Source organism: Myotis myotis, unplaced genomic scaffold (assembly GCF_014108235.1).
Source record: "Myotis myotis isolate mMyoMyo1 unplaced genomic scaffold, mMyoMyo1.p scaffold_m19_p_63, whole genome shotgun sequence".
NCBI lineage: Eukaryota > Metazoa > Chordata > Mammalia > Chiroptera > Vespertilionidae > Myotis > Myotis myotis.
The window spans coordinates 229,430-248,773 of record NW_023416372.1 but is presented as its reverse complement, the minus strand read 5'-3'; the positions used below and the strand labels follow the sequence as shown (position 1 = coordinate 248,773).

The window sequence follows — 19,344 nt, the reverse complement described above, 5'->3', positions numbered from 1 at the left end:
AGTTCAAGCAGGCGAAAGGTCGGTGCAGGGCAAGCATGTCGAACTCGCGGCCCGCGAGCTGCATACCTCGTTTATTTGGACCGTGTTAGCCTTTGAGTTTGACATGCTTGGTAGCATGATGTGGTGGCACCTGCAGGAACTGAGCTCCAAGTCTTGGCAGGGCAGCTAGGAGGGTAAGGAAGCAGCAGATACAGGGTTTACTCAGCAATGAGGAACCTTTGAGTTCAGCATGATCCATCCGAGATGCCTGGAGACACCACAGGGATCCTGCAGGGCAGCTGGACCCACAGGCTGAGAACTAAGGAGGCAGCAGCAGGCTGGGAGTAAAAGCCAGAGGGGGTGAGGCCAGAGGCTGAGCAAGAGCTGCGTGGAAGGCGGCCAACTGTCCTGCGTGCTGCTGGGAGGCTGCTGCGGCCTGGATGAAACATCCCTACTGGCTATGTGGGTGACCTGCGCAAGAGGTCTGGGCAGTGAGTAGGAACCATTTGGAACCCCAAGCTTGATCCAGAGGAAAGGTGATCAACTGTCTGCGTGACTCAAGTGCATTTCAAATGCCAAGTGCTCTACCCAAGAGCCTCTCTTCCAAGAAAGGCCAAGGCCACCACATGGACGTTACATGGTGCTTGGATTCCAGCAACTACAGTCGTGCTCATGTTTGGCTTCTCGATTCTATTTTTGGGGCCACAGTAAACATGAATAGGAACACAGGTGCACTACTGAACTCGGGAAGCTTCTATGCTATTCCACACCTGTCCTCTACATTCAGGTTGGGCCTCACTCTCCCTAGGAGTCCCCCACTGAAATGTTAGTGCCTCTGAGCACACCCTAATACCTCCGAGAACACCCTAATGCCACTAATAACCCATATTCCTGAGATCTCCCCAATGGTTCTGAGCATACCCCAATATCTCTCAGGACATCCCCCAATACTGAGAGCACCCTAATATCTCTGAAAACATTCCAGTACCTCTGAGAGGAACTCAATACCTCTGCGAGCCCCAATATGTCTAAGGACACCACAATACTTCTGAAAATACCCCAATACCTCTGAAAGCCCCAATGTCTCTGTGAAGGTCCCCAATACCTGTAAGATCACCCTAATGCATCTGAGAGCATCCAATACCTGAGAGAGCCCCAATATGTCTGAGAATACCCCAATAGCTCTAAGAGCACCCCAGTGCTTCTGAGAGCACCCAATACCATCTGACGGCCTATGGAGGGTATTAGAGTCAGGAACAGAGGTGGCCTGGGGATGGGGGGAGGGGTTCTCCTCTGCTCACAGCCCCCTGGAGGAGCCCTTGGGAGTCATTTGAAGAAGGTTGGAGGTTGCTGTATCCTCATCTTAAAGGACAGCTCCCAAGGCTTTGCTGGTGTGTGCTGGTCTCTCCCATGCGATCTTATGCTGTGAAATCCCTCCACAGGCTGCCAGGCTGGGACTCAGCGACCTGTCCCAGCCCTGGGGGATGCCACAGCCAGGCTAGGAGGCTGCCCAGGCCGCTTCCTGCCACTGTGAACACAACCAGGAAGGCCAGGCTGAAAACGCCACTCGCCTCTGCTGTCTCAGACAGGATGCCTGGAAGAGACATCCACTTACACCAGAATGCGACACCCACTGAAGTACCTACCTATGATGGAGTCCCTCCGGAAAACGTCTCTATCGAAGATGTAAAATGACAGGTGACGAAAACTCCGAGGGATTTCACAGTAGAAGTCTTCTCCATAGAAGGGGCTGGACAAAGAAACAGAACGAGCACCGTTAGATTCTGTGAGGTGATGGCCTCGTCCTCAGTCGTGGCGTGGGCGTCGTGGTGGGGGCGCAGACCAAGCACCGACCCGGGGCACACACGTGCACTCATTTTTAAGCACCACGAACACGCCATTCCGCGTTTTGCTTGTAAGACATGAAACTGCAATTTCTTAACTGGGATATAAATGAACTTAAGAGTGAACAGGCTGTAAAAATCTTCAAAGATGTGGCCCCAGCACTGAAGGCATGTCAAGTTAAATCGGCGTTTTTCAACCTTTTTCCTCTTGTGGCCCGAGTAAACTAATTACTAAAATTCTACGGAACACCGAAATATATAGTTTTTGCTGATTTGACAAAAAAAATAGGTATAATTTTGATTCATTCATACCAGACAGCTATTGTTGTGTTGACTGTTACCACTTTTTAATTTGACAACATAAGGAAAAAGAAGTCAGTGCCCTGACTAACAGTCAGGTATTGCATGTTTTAAAAATTCCTGTGGCACCCTGGTTGAAAATCGCTGCGTCAAATGAATGAATAGCTGTGCTGGTTTGGCGACAGCTCAGGGAAACCAGAGAGCTCGACACAGATCGTGGCATTAACAAAACTCTGTCTATTGTGTGTGTCCAGCTTTCGCACAAATGCTCCTGGGCTGCATCTTGAGGGTATGGGGTGGCAGGTGGCAGGCCTCACCCAGCATTCAGATGGTGCAGAGTGCTCCCCTTTCTCCAGGAGTCACGGTTAAATTCCGACCAGGCCACCATCCACACCTCTCACCGGGGAGGGGAGCCTTACCCACCACAGCCAACTGTCCACATAGAACCTGAGGCTCATTCACCCACAGGTGGAGACTCAAAATAAACTAGAAATTCTAACTGAAGGGCCGGAACCCCTGGGCTGTCCTAGCCAGGCGCGGGCAGAGGTTAGCAGACACTGGTTCATGGAAGTCACGGTGAATGTGCACAAAACACGGCCCCCGCCATACCTGCATCCACAGGATAGGAAATGGAACAGTTACTTCAGCACACACCCCTACAACTACCTTGGAATCTGGCATGATTCCACTTTCATGCACGCTCATGGCTAAGGTCCAGCATAGGAAACAGATTAGGTCAAGTACAAACTAAAACAGTGTGCTTCACTTTGTTAGGAGAAAGAGGGATGTAGGCTGCTGACCACGTATGAAAAGAGAGATGGAAAGACTTCATACCATGAGTGTCTCCTAGTGAAAGTTTACTGTGAGTGACACAGACATGACAATAGGAAAGAAAGGGAGGGAGTGGGGAATCAGTTCCCAACTAAGAGAGCTCCAGGGCTATATTTTCTCAAGTTCAGCACCTCTGAAATCAGAATGTATCCTACAATCAATGTCAGAAAAAACTGTTTCATAGATTAATTAGCATTGTTTTTGTTAGTGTACATAAAATGATGGTACATCCCATAACTGACAAATGTCACAGATTCCATAAAATACAGAATTTTTGACAGCATGACACGTCATTGTTTGAAGGTCACGAGCACAAAGAGCTGGAGCCTTGAGGAGCTCCAGGGTCATTTCAGGGAGAAGGGGGAGAAACAAATAAGCCACCACAGAAGTAAGGCATGATGGGAAAGTGAAACCTGGTTCAGAAGGGATGGGGCGCAGAGTGCAGGAGAGGAAAGCAGTAGGCAAGGAGGGAGAAGGACAAGTCTGGGATCCTTAATGGGCCCACAGCAGGCACTGCCCATGCCTGGACCCAAACACATTAAGCCAGGGCAAAAGAGTCAGTGAGGAGGAAAGGCTGAGAGAGGCAAGGAAACCAGCAGGTCTGACAGCCCTTGCCAGAAACCCAGAAACCAACCAGTGTGCCAATCCTTCCGGCTAGAAAGACAAAGGACCCACGTCGTCCAGCACATGCTTGAGAAAGAAGAGCAAAGGTGGAGGACTCACAGTTCCAGGTTTCAAAATTTACTGCAAAGTGACAGTAATCGAAACAGTGTGGTCCTGGCCCAGGGACAGACAGATCCCTACCTCACACCATACAAAAAAAATTAACTCAAAGTAATCACAAAGGGCTAAAACAGTAACAACTATAACTATACAGAAATAAATCTTTGTAACCTAGAGGAAGGTATAACATTTTTAGATATGACATCAAAACAATTTCTAAGAGAAAAAATATAAGTAAGCCAAACTTCATCAAAATTAAAAATATTGTGCTTTAAAATACACTACTATGAAACTTCAAAGAAAGATTAGGAGAAAATCTTTGCAAATCATGTATTTGATATAAAACTTGTATCCAGAATACATTAAAAAAAAAACTTTTACAGCACAATAAGAAGCAGGTAAGTAGTTCAATTGCAAAACGGGCAAAAGATTTGAACAGATATATCACCAAAGAAGACAAATGATCCACAAGCATATAAAAAAAGTTTAACATCATTAGCCATCAGGGAAATGCAAATTAATTGACAAAATACCACTTCCCACCCACTAGGATGGCGATAATAAAAAAGATGGCAACAAGTATTAGGAAGGATGTGGAGAAATTGGAACCCTCTTACATTGCCGGTGGAAATGCAAACTAGCGCAGCCACTTCGAGAAACAGTTTGGCAGGGTATTAAAAAGTTAAACACAGAGTGATGACAGGGCCCGGCAATTCCTCTCCTAGCAATACCCAAGAGAAATGCAAATGTGTCTATACAAAAACTTATACATGAATGTTCACAGCAGCATTATTCACAACAGCCAAAAGGTGGAAACAACCCAAATGTCAACAAGTGACAAATGGAAAAACAAAATCTGGTAAATCCATACAATAGATTCTTGTTTGGTGATAAAAAAGGAACAAAGTGCTGATAAATGCTACCACAATAAATCTCAGAAGCATGCTAAGTGAAAGAATACAGATGCTAATAAAAAAAAATCCAACCCCCCTTTTTAATATTCCATTTATAAGAAATGTCCAGAAAAAGCAGATGTGTACAAAGTAGGTCAGTGAATGCGGGAGGCTGGAGGTGGGAGGGAGGTAACTGCAATGGGCTCTTCTTGAGTGTTCTAAAATGGATATAGTGATGAAAACACACTCTGTAAATTTACTGAAAATTGCTCAATTTTACACTTTAAAATTCTCTACAGCCCTGGCCAAGTGGTTCACTCGATTGGAGCACTATCCAGTGTACCAGAGGGTTGTGGGTTTGATTCAGTCAGGGCATGTGTGTGGGTGTTGGGGGGGGGGGGGGGTACCAATTGATCTCTCTCTCTCTCTCTCTCTCTCTCTCTCTCTCTCTCTCCCCAGCCACCTCTCTCTCAAATCAATATCCTCAGGTAAGGATTAAAAAAAATTTTTTTTAATTCCTATAGCATGAAGAGGACTCTTTATAGCCCTTTTCCCAGTGCCTTTCCCCCTTACAGCTCACCCTCAGAAGGGAAGCCAAAATAATTCCTGCATTCTGGGCACTGGGCCTGCCTCCTGGGAGCCTGTGCCCAGTGGGTTGGCCAGCTTCACCTGGGCACCCATGACATCCCAGGTCCTGTTCTGAACCCCAACAGGTAGCAAACAGAGTTGACCCTTGAAGAACACGGGTTTTAAAATTCATGGACAAGTGGAGCTCGAGAGTTCGTTGTTCAAGGGTCAACTGTATTTAGCCCTCACAAGGTGGGGAAACTGAGGCACCGGGCAGGTTAGCTAGTGTATGTTTACAAGCAAAGAAATAGTGTGCGGCTCTGAATCCCACTGTGTCCAGGTCCTAATCCCCAGGGCCTGTGAATATGTTACCTCACATGGCAAATGGGACTTTGTAGATGGGATTTAGTTAAGGATCTTAAGTTTGGAAGTCATCCTGGATTATCCAGGTGGGCCCAGTGGATCTCAGGATCCTCAGAAGAGGGCAGAAGAGGGGTCAGAGCCAGAGAAGGACACACGATGATGGAAGCAGAGGCTGTGTTGAAGCAGGGCCTCGAGACAGGGCTGGATAAGCCAGAAGATATATTCTGCCCTGGGCCTTCAGAAGGCACCTGCCCAGCCGACACTGATCGTAGTGATTTTGGTGTTTTATTCTCCTGGGGCATCACACAGCAGCTCGCTAGGGATGAGGATCGGGGGCATCTGGCAGACAGATGCTCTCCCGACAAAGTGGAGCGTGGACAATGCTCTGCGCGGACCTTCAGACCTAGGCTGACACACGGATTGACTGCTGCTACGCCAAGGGCACTAGAAGGGAGAGAAGGGAGAAAGGTGACAGCCATGCCCATCCCTGCCACCCCCCACCCCCAGGAGGGAGCTGTGGGACCAAGGCGGGCAGACCAGGCAACACCCACCTCTTCTCACTCAGACCCATACCTTCATGACAATACAACTTTCATTTGTATTTAACTGATTTCATCATTTTTTAAACTTTGTCCAGAGACTAGGTGGTTAACTTAGAAACCATGTCTTCATAATGAAAACAAAATCTTCAGAGGGAGATTTCAAGTGCTTAAATTGTTCTGAGTATTTCAGAGAAGTAGCCGTCTAAACACAAGAACTATCCTTCCATCTTTCAATGAAAGCAGATGCCTAAGACTTCCATCAAGTGAAGGTCCATAGTTTAACAAATGCTCTTTCAAAAACCCCACATAAGCATATTCTCCTCAGTGGACTTTTTGCCTCGATGAGCCTTCCTGTGACTCGTTGTCTGCATTTGTGAGTCTCGGTCTGCTGTCAACAGACTCCACAGGAGTGTGATGAACTGGGTTAACTTCCAGTTCCACAACCCACTCCTCCTGTTAGTGCCAGCTCTCTTAGTTCCCACTTATTCAACCTGTGACTAAGAGCCTAAAACATCATGAAGATTAATGACACAGTCTACAGGAAACCCTCTAACACTCAGGAGTACAGTCACTCCAGAAAATAAGTAGGTCAGTGTGTGTGTGTGTGTGTGTGTGTGTGTGCACGCGCATGTGTGCGCATGTACACATAAATTGTGTGTGTGTATGGGTGTGTGCAAGTGTGCAGGTGTGTGTGGGTGTGCCTGTGCACATGGAGGTATGTGTGGGGGTGCATGTGCACACACATATGTGTGTCTGAGTGTGTGTGTGTGTGTGTGTGTGTGTGTGTGTGTGTGTGTGTGTCACACACATGAAGGATATGGCAGTGACTTAAATAGGGGATGGGCGCTGACCTGGAAGGTCTTGTGGCCATTTATTGTGGAGGCTTGGTCTGCAGGTACCATCACCTATAGGCTATGCCTAATCCTTCCCCCACATTTGGAATATGTATCCCAGGAAGACATTATTTTTCACATTAAGTTGATTCATAATTAGACTTAGGTGTAAATTTTTTGAATTTCTTCATGGTTTTTTTTACTCTTTTATGATCTGAATTTTATTTGCTTTCAAAAGAATACTTCCTTTCATTTTAACTAAAACCAAAAATTATTTTTTTCTTTTTAAGAATGACATTCTATCAAGGATTTTGGACCCACCTGAATGGCTAGAATAAAAAAGACATAATAACAAGTGTTGGTGAGGATGTGGAGAAATTCGAACCCTCATTCGCTGCTTGGAGGAATGTAAAGTGGTGTGGCCACTTTGGAAAACAATGACAATTCCTCAAAATGGTAAATTTAGAGTAACCACATGGCCCAACAACCACACTCCTGGGTATATACCCGGAGAAATGAAACCACATGTCCACACAAAAACTCATGCATGCAAGTTAATAGCATAATTCACGGCAGCCAAGAGTGGAAACAACCCAAATGTCCATCAACAGATGAATGGATAAACAAAATGTGGTCCAGCCAAACACTGGATATTATCAGCCACAGAAAGAAATGAAGCCCTGATGCATGCTGTAAAGTGGATGAGCCTGGAAAAAGTCATCAGGGCCACATAGTATAGGATTCCATTTACATGAAATGCCCAGAATAGGCAAATCTGTAGACAGAAAGTGGTAGTGGCTGCCAGGGGCTGGGTAGCAGGGTGTTGGCAGGAAATGGAGACAGTTAAAGGGAATGGGTTTCTTTTTAGAGAGATGAAAATGTTCTAAAATTGATTGTGGTAATGGCTGCACAACTCTAAATATACTGAAAACCATAGAACTGTACATTTTAAATGGGTAAATTATATGGTATGTGAATTATATCTCAATAAAGCTATTTAAAAAATACATAAAGATGTCACAAAGCAAAAAACAGAATTAACATTGTAGGGAATATCCTCCTAGGGTTGTTTTTTCTCTAAAGATGTATGGATATAGAATAGAAATAGAAGTAGACAGCGGCACATATTTTTAAAATAAAAGTGGGATTGCTTGGCTGGTGGCTCAGTGATTGAGCATCAGTCCAAGAATCAGGAGGTCACAGTTCAATTCCTGGTCAAGGCACATGCCTGGGTTTTGGCTTGATCCCCAGTTTATGTGTGTGTGTGGCAGGGGGGGTGGTTCAGGAGACAGCCGATCAATGATTCTCATCATTGGTGTTTCTCTGTTTCCCTCTCCCTTCCTTTCTCTGAAATAAATAAAAATATATTAAAATAAAATAAAAGTGGGATTATATTATATACTAGTGGCCTGGTACATGAAATTCGTGTATGGGTAGGGTGTCCCTCAGCCCGGCCTGCACCCTCTCCAATCTGGCACCCTTCAGGGGATGTCTGACTGCTGGTTTAGGCCCGATCCCACCTAAACCGGCAGTCAGACATCCCTCTCACAATCCGGGACTGCTGGCTCCTAACCACTCACCTGCCTGCCTGCTGATCGCCCATAACCACTCTGACTGCCTGACTGTTCACTTCCAACTGCCCCCCCCCCGCCCCCCCGCCAGCCTGCTCAACCCCAACTGGCCCCCCTTGCTGGCCTGGTCACCCCCAACTGCCCTCCCCTCCTGGCCTGATCGCCCCTAACTGCCTCTGCCTGGGCCCTGCCACCATGGCTTTGTCCAGAAGGATGTCTGGAAGGTCTCCTGAACTAATTAGCATATTACCCTTTTATTAGTATAGATTCTGATATGTAGTCAGCTTTTTCCTTTCACATCATGCCATGGACAGCTTTCCAAATAAGAATATAAAATGTCTGTCCAGCAGGTGTGGCTCAGAGGTTGAGCGTTAACCTATAAACAAGGAGGTCACAGTTTGATTCCTGGTCAGGGCACATGCCCAGGTTGTGGGCTCGATTCCCAGTGTATGGCATGCAGGAGGCAGCCAGTCAATGATTTTCTCTCATCATTGATGTTTCTATCGCTCTCTCCCTCTCCTTTCCTCTCTGAAATATATATAGAATGTTAGCAGTCACACAGTACTTGAGGTCTGAACAACACTGCTCAATTCACCCATTCCAACACTGACGGACACCTGGGTCCTCCCCAACTTTTATCATTAGGAGCAGCACAGAATGAGACTCTAGGGTAGGGGGTCTTTGCACAGCTGTCCAATTGTTCCCGGAAGATAAATTCCACTTGGCGGGAGAGTATTCACTGTCCTAAGGTTTTAATGCATAATGCTATATGACCCTCCCGAAGGGGGGACCAATTTACCCCTAATGCCCACCAACCCTGAGTCTTACCAGCATTTACTAAAGTAAACTTTGCTAAAGTAACAGCAAAAAACAAAACAAAAACTACTGCTTTCATTTGAAAAGCTTAAATTATTGTTTAGGTTGAATATCTTTCATGTGCATATGAGCATTTTCTGTCTCATTTTGCTGTTAAAACTAGAGGCCCGATGCACAAAATTCATGCAAGGGGCTCGGTCCTTGCAGCCCTGGCTTCATCTGGAAAGTCATCCAGAAGGTCGTTTGGCTGTCGGGTCTAATTAGCATAGTATGCTTTTATCATTATAGATGCCTCTGGCCCATCTCCTATTAAATGCCCATCTTTCATATTATTTCCATGCTCGGAATATTAATCCACTGAGAACTTGTAAACTTATGCTGCAAATTAAAAGACAAATAACTAAAGCACAACAAATAAGGAATATCTTTTTAAACTAGAGACACCACAACTTTGCTAACAATATCTGCCATAAATGGGCAAGTACGGGCATGTGATCCTGCCATTTCTGACATACACGCCACCAGAAAAGCAAGAGGGTCCCCGTGCAAGGAGCTGACGCTGCTCACAGCAGAAGGACCATTTCAGCCCCGACATGGCATCACTCGGGACATCTCAACCCTCCCAGCTTCTAGAAGGACCCACATGGGGTATAAGTGGGGTGGGCCACACAGCCAGTCTCCCCTTCCTCTAGCCCTGCAGACAGAGGACAGAGGTGGGATGAAGGCCCCCCAAAACCACAGGTGCCAACTACTTCAACCACCACAGTGGTCACCTGGACAACCCACCCCTCCTTCCCAGTGAACAAGAAAGTTTGCACTTGTCGATTCCTGGGCAGCAGGGTGGGAAGTTCATGCCGAAAGAAAAAGGAGACTGTCAAGGATCGGGAGCAGGGTGAGTTCTCACACCCCCACCCTCTGCATGTGCCTGGCAAGACAATATATTCTTTCTGGTGGACTCAAAGGGGCCACACAGCCTTGGGCTTCCCCTTCCCATTAGAGGCTTAACCTGGGGTACCTCTCCCCATAGGCCTGGCTTTGTCCCCAGTCCAAGGTCAGCCCAGTCAGAGGCGTGATTAATGTCCCTGCACTGTCAGTTCCCACTTACAGCCTTAGGGCTCCAGAACCCTCTTTCCAAATAAAGAGAAAAACGCCGCCCAAAGGACTTGGCTTGCCTTAAATACCACTGTCTGAGAGAGGGGAATTAATGCGTGCAGCGGCATCCGCCTCTGAGGCCGGCCGGAGTGACAAGCTCTTGCCCCCAGTGATTACAGAGAGGAGCTCAAATGAAGTTTCACAGAATCAAACAAACTCTCCTAAGGAAAGCATAACAAAACCTGCAGAAAACCAGGTTGAACTTTAAGGAACGCTCTGACAAGGGGGAACCTGCATTCCTCTTCCTCCTCCCACAGCCCAGATGTGCGGCCCAGAGGTGGAGACAGGGCTGCACTGGGGACCCAACACAGAAAACTCCATGAGTCATTTCCCAGCATCTGCGAGGCTGGCACGCCCCATCCCACACCAAGGCTGCTTGCCACTGCACAACGATGTTGCTCATGAGAAAACAGCCGGCAGCCTGGTTTTCCCCGGTTTCATGTTATTTCGCAAATGCCTGCATCTATTTCTTAACCTCTGAGGTCCGGTGGGGGGTGGGGGGGCCGGTGGGGGGAGCTGAGGAGCTGCTCCACAGTCTGGGTAGATGGAGAAAGGCTGCGTGCTATAGAACAGGGAGCCCGCACTGCGTCTCTTTGTGAGAGGGCTATTCTTAAGAGGGTCTTTGTGCCTCAAAGTCTGAGCTATGGATACACCACAGAGAAGGCCACCGTCGAGGGCTTAGCATCCAGAAGCAGTGGATTGTGGCTCCCAGGGGAACTCAGGGCTCACTTCCTCCCCGGCCCCACGTGAACTGAAGCCAAGTAAGTAAGTCCAGTTTTCCAAAAAGGGCACCAGCCTATCTCTGAACAGCTCAGTGCTCAGCTAATAAAATGTGCATGTGGTTAAATCATTAACGAACAGCTGGATTCAAATGCCATTAAACCAAAGGTCCGGGCATGGGAGGGAAATCATGTAGCCTGCACCCCACATGGATTGTTGGGGTGCAATATCTGCAGCAGGCAGTGCTGCGCCTGGCCTGGGAAGGCCTGGCGATTGAGTTCCAGAAAGGGGCCTCCCGCTGCCACAGTTATCCTGCAGGCACCCAGAGGCAGGAGGAAAGCCGTTTTGGTTTCTGCTAAGTGCACCTCTCATTTCATTTAGGTGGAGATTTAAAAACCCCTGTGCAGCAAGGACCCTCGGCATCTGTGACCTTTCATTACAAACGGTTGTGTTTTCCCCTGAGGTTCCCAAAAAGATATTGCCTCTGACTGAAAGGCAAGATGCTCAGTCTCATACTGAACTCTACCCCTCACCCCTGTCACCGCCTGAACTACTCACACAGCAGCCTCCCCATGGAGAGGCAGCTCCCAGGAGAGAACGCCACTCTGTCGCCACACGGGACCGGATGAAGACATGCATGGCGTGTTGCACAGCGTCTTGCAGATTTGAAGTGGGGACTGGAGTTAACCCTCCCCCGGGGAAGGAGAGAACCTGAGGTCAGAGCAGTTTTTGTCCAAATGCTGGGGCAGAAGTGTCCTGGCTGGACTCACCCACGTGTTTTGTCACCTGGGCCAATCACAGCCTGCACTGCAAGGACGCAGCACAAGCACGGGGGCTGCGGACGCTTTCCGTGACGCGCTGAAGGGGCCATGGTGGCCGCTGCCAGGTAACAGGGACACCCACCAAGAGCAGTCGGCAGCCCGGCCTGGCAGGCCAGGCCAGAGGAGCAGGAAGTCCACACTGGGCAGGTACAGGACCGGGGCTGGGAAACGCTCGCAGGGAGCTGCTCATGCTCTTCCCGGAGGGCCTGGAGCCAAGCTGGACATCTGTGTGTCGGGACCAGAGTCCACTGGCCATGACCACCCCCTCCATGGGCGATCTTCAGCCTGTATTTCCGGGCCTGACCCAGGTCCAAGGGTCCCGAGCAAGTTACCTCACCTCTCCAAGACTCAGTTTCCCCATCTGCAAAACTCCTATTCATAGGGTTATGGCGGGTCCACTGGATGCTGTGCACGGCTCACACCGCTGCACACAGCTCCCAAAATGCCAAGACCTGTCGTCCACAGCAGCTTCTCTCCTCCCACTCCCCGTGTCTCCCAGGCAGAAATCACATATTCTTAACCAGTTACAACCAGATCATCTTTATTAAGGCCTGGCCGCGCTTTTCACAGTGGCTGAGACAATTCTTAGAAGACCGAGTCACATGCTGGCCAGTTGTAACAGCAGAAACATTTCAAACTCCACAAAAAGGCCCTGAAAGAGGAGAAGAGTGTCAGGCAGGAGCCCAGAGGAGGGAGGGGTGGGCACCCTGTGGTGGAAGCTTTTAGGGTCTCCTGCAAAAGGTTCTAACTTGTGCAGGGTAACCCCATTAACTCCAGCATCCTGCCAGCCCAGAAACTGCCCAGCCCACGGTCCCGAAAGGAGAAAGGAAGGGAGCCGCCCTAATGCCCCACTCAGATGGCTCCTTCCCCGTGCAAGCCCATCCAGCTGTGAGCACACTCACAGTCTCCCCTACGGGTGCCACCGCACCTGGCACCACACTGCTAATAAGCCCCGACTTGGCCTAGGCCGGGGCCTCGGTGTGCAGGAGGCGCTCAGTGCTTGTGCAATGAAAGCAAACCAGCACTCGCCATCAGCTGAGCTTTCCTGTGAAGCTCTGAGAGGATCCTCACATTCAGACACGAGTCAGGATCCTGTGACTTAGGAAAAACAGAAGGAGAAATTGAAGCTGGATGTCAGGAAGAGGATGCTCAGGACACTGCAGGCTCACCCTGGACCCAGGAGGTCCCTGGAGCCGTCATAAATTCCAGGGACCCAGCACCCACCCCACGGAGATCCTGGAACTCCCAAGGCCCACTCCGCCAAATGTCAATGTGAGGAGTCTCCAAGGCCACAACAACTGAGACTACCAGGACCTTGGTGCAGATGGCCTTGCCCACCTCTCAAGTTGAGGAGAAAGTCCTTGCTTAGAATACTATAAATCTAAACCGTTCTTAAACGTGGAAATAACTCAGATGGGCTGCTTGACCACGGAATTGCCCCAGATACAAATATCCCTTCTTGGAAGATTGGGAGAAAGAAACAGGAGAGAGAGGATGGCATGGTAGTAAAGAGATGTTCTTACCGACCTCACCTGCCTCTGCCCTTGCTCCGGCACTGAAGCATGGCACCAAGCCTGGGACCCTGTGGGCCGGTGTGAGACACGGTAACCATGTCAGAGCCATGCGACCAGCCCTCTGACAGAAACTAGCATAGAGGATAAAAATAAGTGCGGTGACAGAAAGCACACACGGTCTTCGGAAAATCTGATTTACATAAAGCTACTCAGGAAGATTCTTTTCACAAGACTCACCCATAAACACAGCATCGCAAAGGTTATGGTGACCAAAATCAGGCCTTTCCCGGAAAACCCTCTGAGGATGTGATTATCACTTATAACATCCGAGTGCACTGGATCCCTGATCCTCTCAGTCATGCAGAGACACTTGAAAGGATGTGTCTCCCTGTGTGGAGCGCCCCAGGACTATGGAGGGGGGTGGATCTCACCTCTTGGAATGCCCCAGGATTATGGAGGTGTGGAATCCCACTGGAGCACCCCAGGATTGTGGGGGACATGTTTTCCTACCTGGAGTACCCCAGAATCATGGAGGGATGGATCTCACCACCTGGTGTACCCCAGCACTGTCGGGGGATGGGTCCATCTACTCTAGCTGGTATGGAATATCTGGGCCAGAGGTCTACATTTATATCAGAAAGAATTTTTAAAGCTTTAACTTCAGCCCAGCCAGTGGGTGGAGCATTGTCCCATGCACCAAGAGGCTGCTGGTTCCATTCCTGGTCAGGGCTGCAGGCTCGATCCCCAGTAGGGTCAGTGCGCAACATAGCAACTGGTCGACCGGTTGTTCTGTCATAACAGTTGCTTAGGCTTTTATACATATAGATGTTCAAGACCATTTTGGGAGCAATCCCAATTTTTTAAACAAAAAGGCATCGTACTATGAACAGTCTTGTTACCTGCCTTCATCACTTAGCAGAGATAACCAAACTCCCAGAAGGGTAAGCACCATTCCAACCAGAATGTGAGGAGCAGTGAGGGCTCTGCCTTTGGGGGAAAACGAGAAAGGTAGCAAGTGTGGTGCCAGGTGTGGGCCAGGCTCGGGCCAGGACCATGTGGTACCCCTTCCCTTCCAGATGGCAACCCAAATGGAAACAGGTGGGAGGAAGCAGGAGGGCAGGGGCTTCTGGGCTGGACCGGGGGCAGAGGCCCAGGGTGGGCTATGGGGTGGAGGCTCAGCACAGCCTCAATCAGAACTGCCACTGGGGGAGGTGAGGGGCAGATCGGAAACCTTGGGACAGCACTTCACTGAGCCAGGAGCTGGGGTTTGTTTTGTTTTGTTTTTCAGCATATTTTGTGGGGATTTCCTGGGGAAAGATAGGCAATATCATCCTCACAGGAATCACTTACATGGGGAAAAGGAAATTAAAACACTGCTACTTTATGGAATATTCTTGCAAATAACTGGCTTAACCCAATACTTATTTTTAGCTCTTATTTTTAACTCTTTTGTTCATATAACATCAATATGCTCTTTTCACTGGATAAAATGGTGATTTCCTCCAGGATATAACCTCCCCCTGCCCTGTTTTAGAAGCAAAAGGCAGCCCCGTCCAGCAGAGTGCTTGGGTGCCCTTGCAGACACACTGTGCAGCCCCAGCCCTGCCAATAGAGCCTTTTAGTTTAAACAAACAGTACACAAATAATGAGTTACCATTTATATGATTAAAAAATAGTTCACTCTCAACATCAGGAAGATATTTTTCCTAGTAGGACAGAAACTTTGCCCCAAATCACTTTCCTGGAGAAGGGATGAGGCCAGGGAGGAAGGGCTTATTCTCCCAAATGTGTCAGAGCCAGTGAGTTCTAACAAATAAATCTGCAAAAGATGCTATCTCTCAACCTCCAGTCCCCCATGTCAAAAATAAAGAGAAAAGCCCTAACCGTTTGGCTCAGTGGATAGAGCGTCAGCCTGGGGACTGAAGGGTCCCAGGTTCGGTTCCGGTCAAGGGCACATGCCTGCGTTGCGGGCTTGATCCCCAGTGGGGGACGTGCAGGAGGCAGCCAATCAATGATTCATTCTCATCATTGATGTTTCTATTTCCCATTCCCTCTCCCTTCCTCTCTGAAATCAATAAAGACATATTTTTAAAAAATAAATAAAAAATTTTTAAAAAAATAAAGAGAAAGGAAAGAAAGGAACAAATGCGGCACTTTCCTCAGATACCCACTCAGGAATAGGTAGTGATGCTGTAGACCAGTCAGCGACTGCTGGGGAACACTCAGCACAGCATGATCGGCCTGCTCTGATCCCCGGGGGCAACCTTCTGCTGGTGAAAAGGAGGCAAAGGAGAGATGTGTTTTTCCTCTTCTCACACTCGGTCTGCTCTTAATGCTGAGTCAGAAGACAGACAATACGGAGCAGCCACTGAGCGCAAGGCTACCCTTTCCCCCGGAGGCTGCTGGGAGGCTCTTGCTGTAGCACTACATCCCTCAGTTGGACAGAGTGCAAGGCCCTGCCCTCTCTGACCAGCAGCCTGCCAGGAAGCCAAGCCCTTAAGCTCTTTTGAGTTCAGAAAGCAGATGTGGGCTTTTTGTTTTCTGCAGTGGCTTTGCCAAATAAATGATCAGATCTCAAAGGCGATGCTGAGCCTGAAGGAGGCATGCTGGGGAGCTGCAAGAAGAGGGAGCAGCCACCTCCTTGAAGGCAACAATTAAACTGTGGGTGTGGTGGCTGTCAAATGCTTGCATAGGTGGCCTAGTCCAGACAGCATTGCCCAACCTTGTCTCTCAGGTTTGTTCACTTCATTCCATTCTATTAGCGGCCACTTGGTCTGTCTCTGAACTCTGCCCCTCTAATCAAGGCTACTCAAGAATGTAAATGAATCTTTCTGCAATCTTCATATACGGCCTCCCCACCATATCTCCCCTCTCGCCTTTGGAGTTCCTATGAGACATGTTTAGACATCATTCTATCTCTATGTCTCCTCTAAACCTATCTTATACTTTCCATTTCTTTGCGTCTCTGGGGTGTATTTCAAATTTGCCTTCTACTTTACCAATTTTCCTTTCAGCTATGTTTAATCAGATATTTAATTCATCCACTGAGTTTTTCATTGAAATTCTTGTTCTTCATTTCTAAAAATTCTATTTTGTTCTTTTTCAAATTGGTTCAGTCTTTCTTTATTGTTTCTTTTCCTGCTCATGTTTTGAATGTTGTCTTTACTTTAAATTCATTAAACTTTGTTAGTTGATATTCTGCAAACTCTGCAGGTCTGATTCTTCTGTCGGTTGTTTCTCTTAGCAAATGAACAGGAATCTTTATTTCCTTGTTCTTTGTGTATTTTGTCCTCTGAGCTCATGGTCCGTGGAACTTTATAAAGGAGAATTCTTTGGGACTTGGCTTGAAAGAAATGATTGGAAAAAAAAAAAAAAAAAGAAATGATTGGATTTGCTTTTGACAGGTATGTTGCTGCCTCACTGGATGTTACCAAATACTGATCTAGAACTACATTAAACAATATGCATGGATTGAGATTTTTCTACCATGAATGTGGTGTGGATTCAAGCTGCAAACTCAGAGAGACAGTTTTTGGTTTCAAATATTCAGGACCATGTGGCACCAGCAATTTCCCTTGCTAACTTCTTTTTTTTTTAATCTTTATTGTTAAGAGTATTACAGATGTCCCCCTTTTTTGTACCCCATTGGCCCCCTCCACCTGGTTCCTACCACACCCTAAGCCTTCACCACCCTATTGTCTATGTCCATAGGTAATGCATATATGAATATAAATTCTTTGGTTAATCTCTTCCCACCTCTTCCTCCCACCTTCCCTCAGATTTGTCAGTCTGTTCCATGTTTCCATGCCCCAGGATCTATTTTATTCATCAGTTTATTTTGTTCATTAGATTCCTTATTCATTTATTTTGATTTTTAGATTCAATTGTTGATAGATATGTATTTACTGCCATTTTATTGTTCATATCTTTTTTTTTGTTTCCTCCTCCTTCTTCCTAGCTGCTTTTCTCTTCCTGCTTTTAAGATTCTTTCTTTGTCTTTTGCCCTTGGCATTTTAATTATGATGTGTCTTGGTGTGGGCCTCTTTAGGTTCCTCTTGTTTGGGACTCTGTACTTCCTAGACTTGTAAGTCCATTTCTTTCACCAAGTAGGGAAAGTTTTCTGTCATTATTTTTTCAAATAGGTTTTCAATATCTTTCTCTCTTCTCCTTCTGGCACCCCATAATGCAAATGTTGGTACACTTGAAGTTGTCCCAGAGACTCCTTACACTATCTTCATATTTTTGGATGCTTTTTCTTTTTGCTCTTCTGATTGGGTGTTTTTGCTTCCTCATAGTCCAAATTGTTTATTTGATTCTCAAAATCTCTACTCTACTGTTGAATGCCAGTAAGTTATTCTTTATTTCAGTTAGTATATGCTTAATTTCTGACTGGTCCTTTTCATGTCTGAAATTCTCACTAAGATCCTTGAAAGTCTCACTAAGTCCCTTGAAGCTCTCATTAAGATCCTTGAGCAAACTTATAACCATTGTTTTGAACTCTGTATCTAGTAGTTTTGTTGCTTCCATTTCATTTAGTTCTTTTTCTGGAGATTTCCTCTGGTCTTTCATTTGTGACATGTTTTTTTGTCTCCCCATTTTTGCTGCTTCCCTGTGTTTGCTTTTATGTATTAGGTAGAGCTGCTATGTCTCCTGGAGTTGGCGGAGTGGCCTTGTGTAGTAGGTTGTCCTGTAGGGCCCAGTGGCTTAACCTCTGCAGTCACCTGAACTGGGCACTCTAGGTGCACCCCAGTGTGGGCTGTGTGCACAGTCTTGTTGTAGTTGAGCCTTGATTGCTGTTGGCATCACTGGGAGGAATTGATCTCCAGGCCAATTGGCTGTGAGGACCAACTGTGACTACAGTGGAAGAGCTGCTGTGCAGGAAACACCTCTATGCTTCAAATGGGCTTCAGTGAAGCTGTGTACCAGGTGCACTGGCTCTGGGGCCTCCTGGGAGGTGCAAAGTCAGCCACTGCCTGGGGCCACCCAGCAGGTGCAATCTGCAGATGTCTGCTACCTGTGATGGGCTTGGAAGTGCCCAGGCGAGGCCAAGCTATTTTATGCCTGTTATTGATGGGTATGGAGCACGCTGATGCCAACTGCTACTTATTTGAGAGATTTCAGGAAAGTCTGAAGCCTGAGCCAGGACAGGCCATTCATATGGAAAAGCTGCTTCACACAGCTTGGGTGAGACTGCAAATTGGATGGGGCGGGGTCTCAGGGAATCCCTAGGGCAGAGCGAACAGTGTGAGCCACACTGATGGAAACTCAGATATGGCTGCCAGTCTGCTCTGCAACAGGGGAGGTCTCAGCATAGAAACAATGACTCCTGCAAGCACCCCTGTCTGGGAGAAAGCTACCCCATTTGGGTGGGATATCTTGGCTGCAGAGGCCTCCTATGGGAGTGGGACCAGCCCGTTCAGCACCTCCACCCTTCCTACCAGTCTCTATGTGCTTTCTTTTTTACTTCTTTAATTGTAGTACTTCTATTCAGCCAGCTTTCAGGCAGTTCTGAATGATGACTGCTCTGTATTTTAGTTGTAATTTTGATGTGGTTGTGGGAGGCTGCAAGTACTGGTGTTTTCCTACGCCATCATCTTGATTCTCAGCCCCTTGCTAACTTCTTTTATAAAGTGGGCTCATTTGTCTTTTTTCTTATACTGTAGAGTAGAGCTTTGGGGCTACTAGTTTGCAAGCTTGCAAAGTCCATCAGTGGGAATAGGGTTTTTGCTTCAATACTATATGGCCACATATACTAATATATTTTTTTAAATATATATTATTGATTTTTTACAGAGAGGAAGGGAGAGGGATAGAGAATTAGAAACATCGGTGAGAGAGAAACATTGATCAGCTGCCTCCTGCATGCCCCCTACTG

The 19,344-nt window shown here is 47.3% G+C and overlaps 1 protein-coding gene across 1 annotated transcript in view; it reads right to left on the bottom strand.

Moving 5' to 3' along the window:
- Positions 1-19,344, bottom strand: part of RASA3 (RAS p21 protein activator 3) — a 114,302-nt gene that overhangs the window by 53,905 nt on the left and 41,053 nt on the right. The window contains exon 3 of the mRNA XM_036315882.1: positions 1,626-1,729. Coding sequence (XP_036171775.1) covers positions 1,626-1,729 — 104 coding nt within the window. The remainder of the gene's footprint in view (positions 1-1,625; positions 1,730-19,344) is intronic.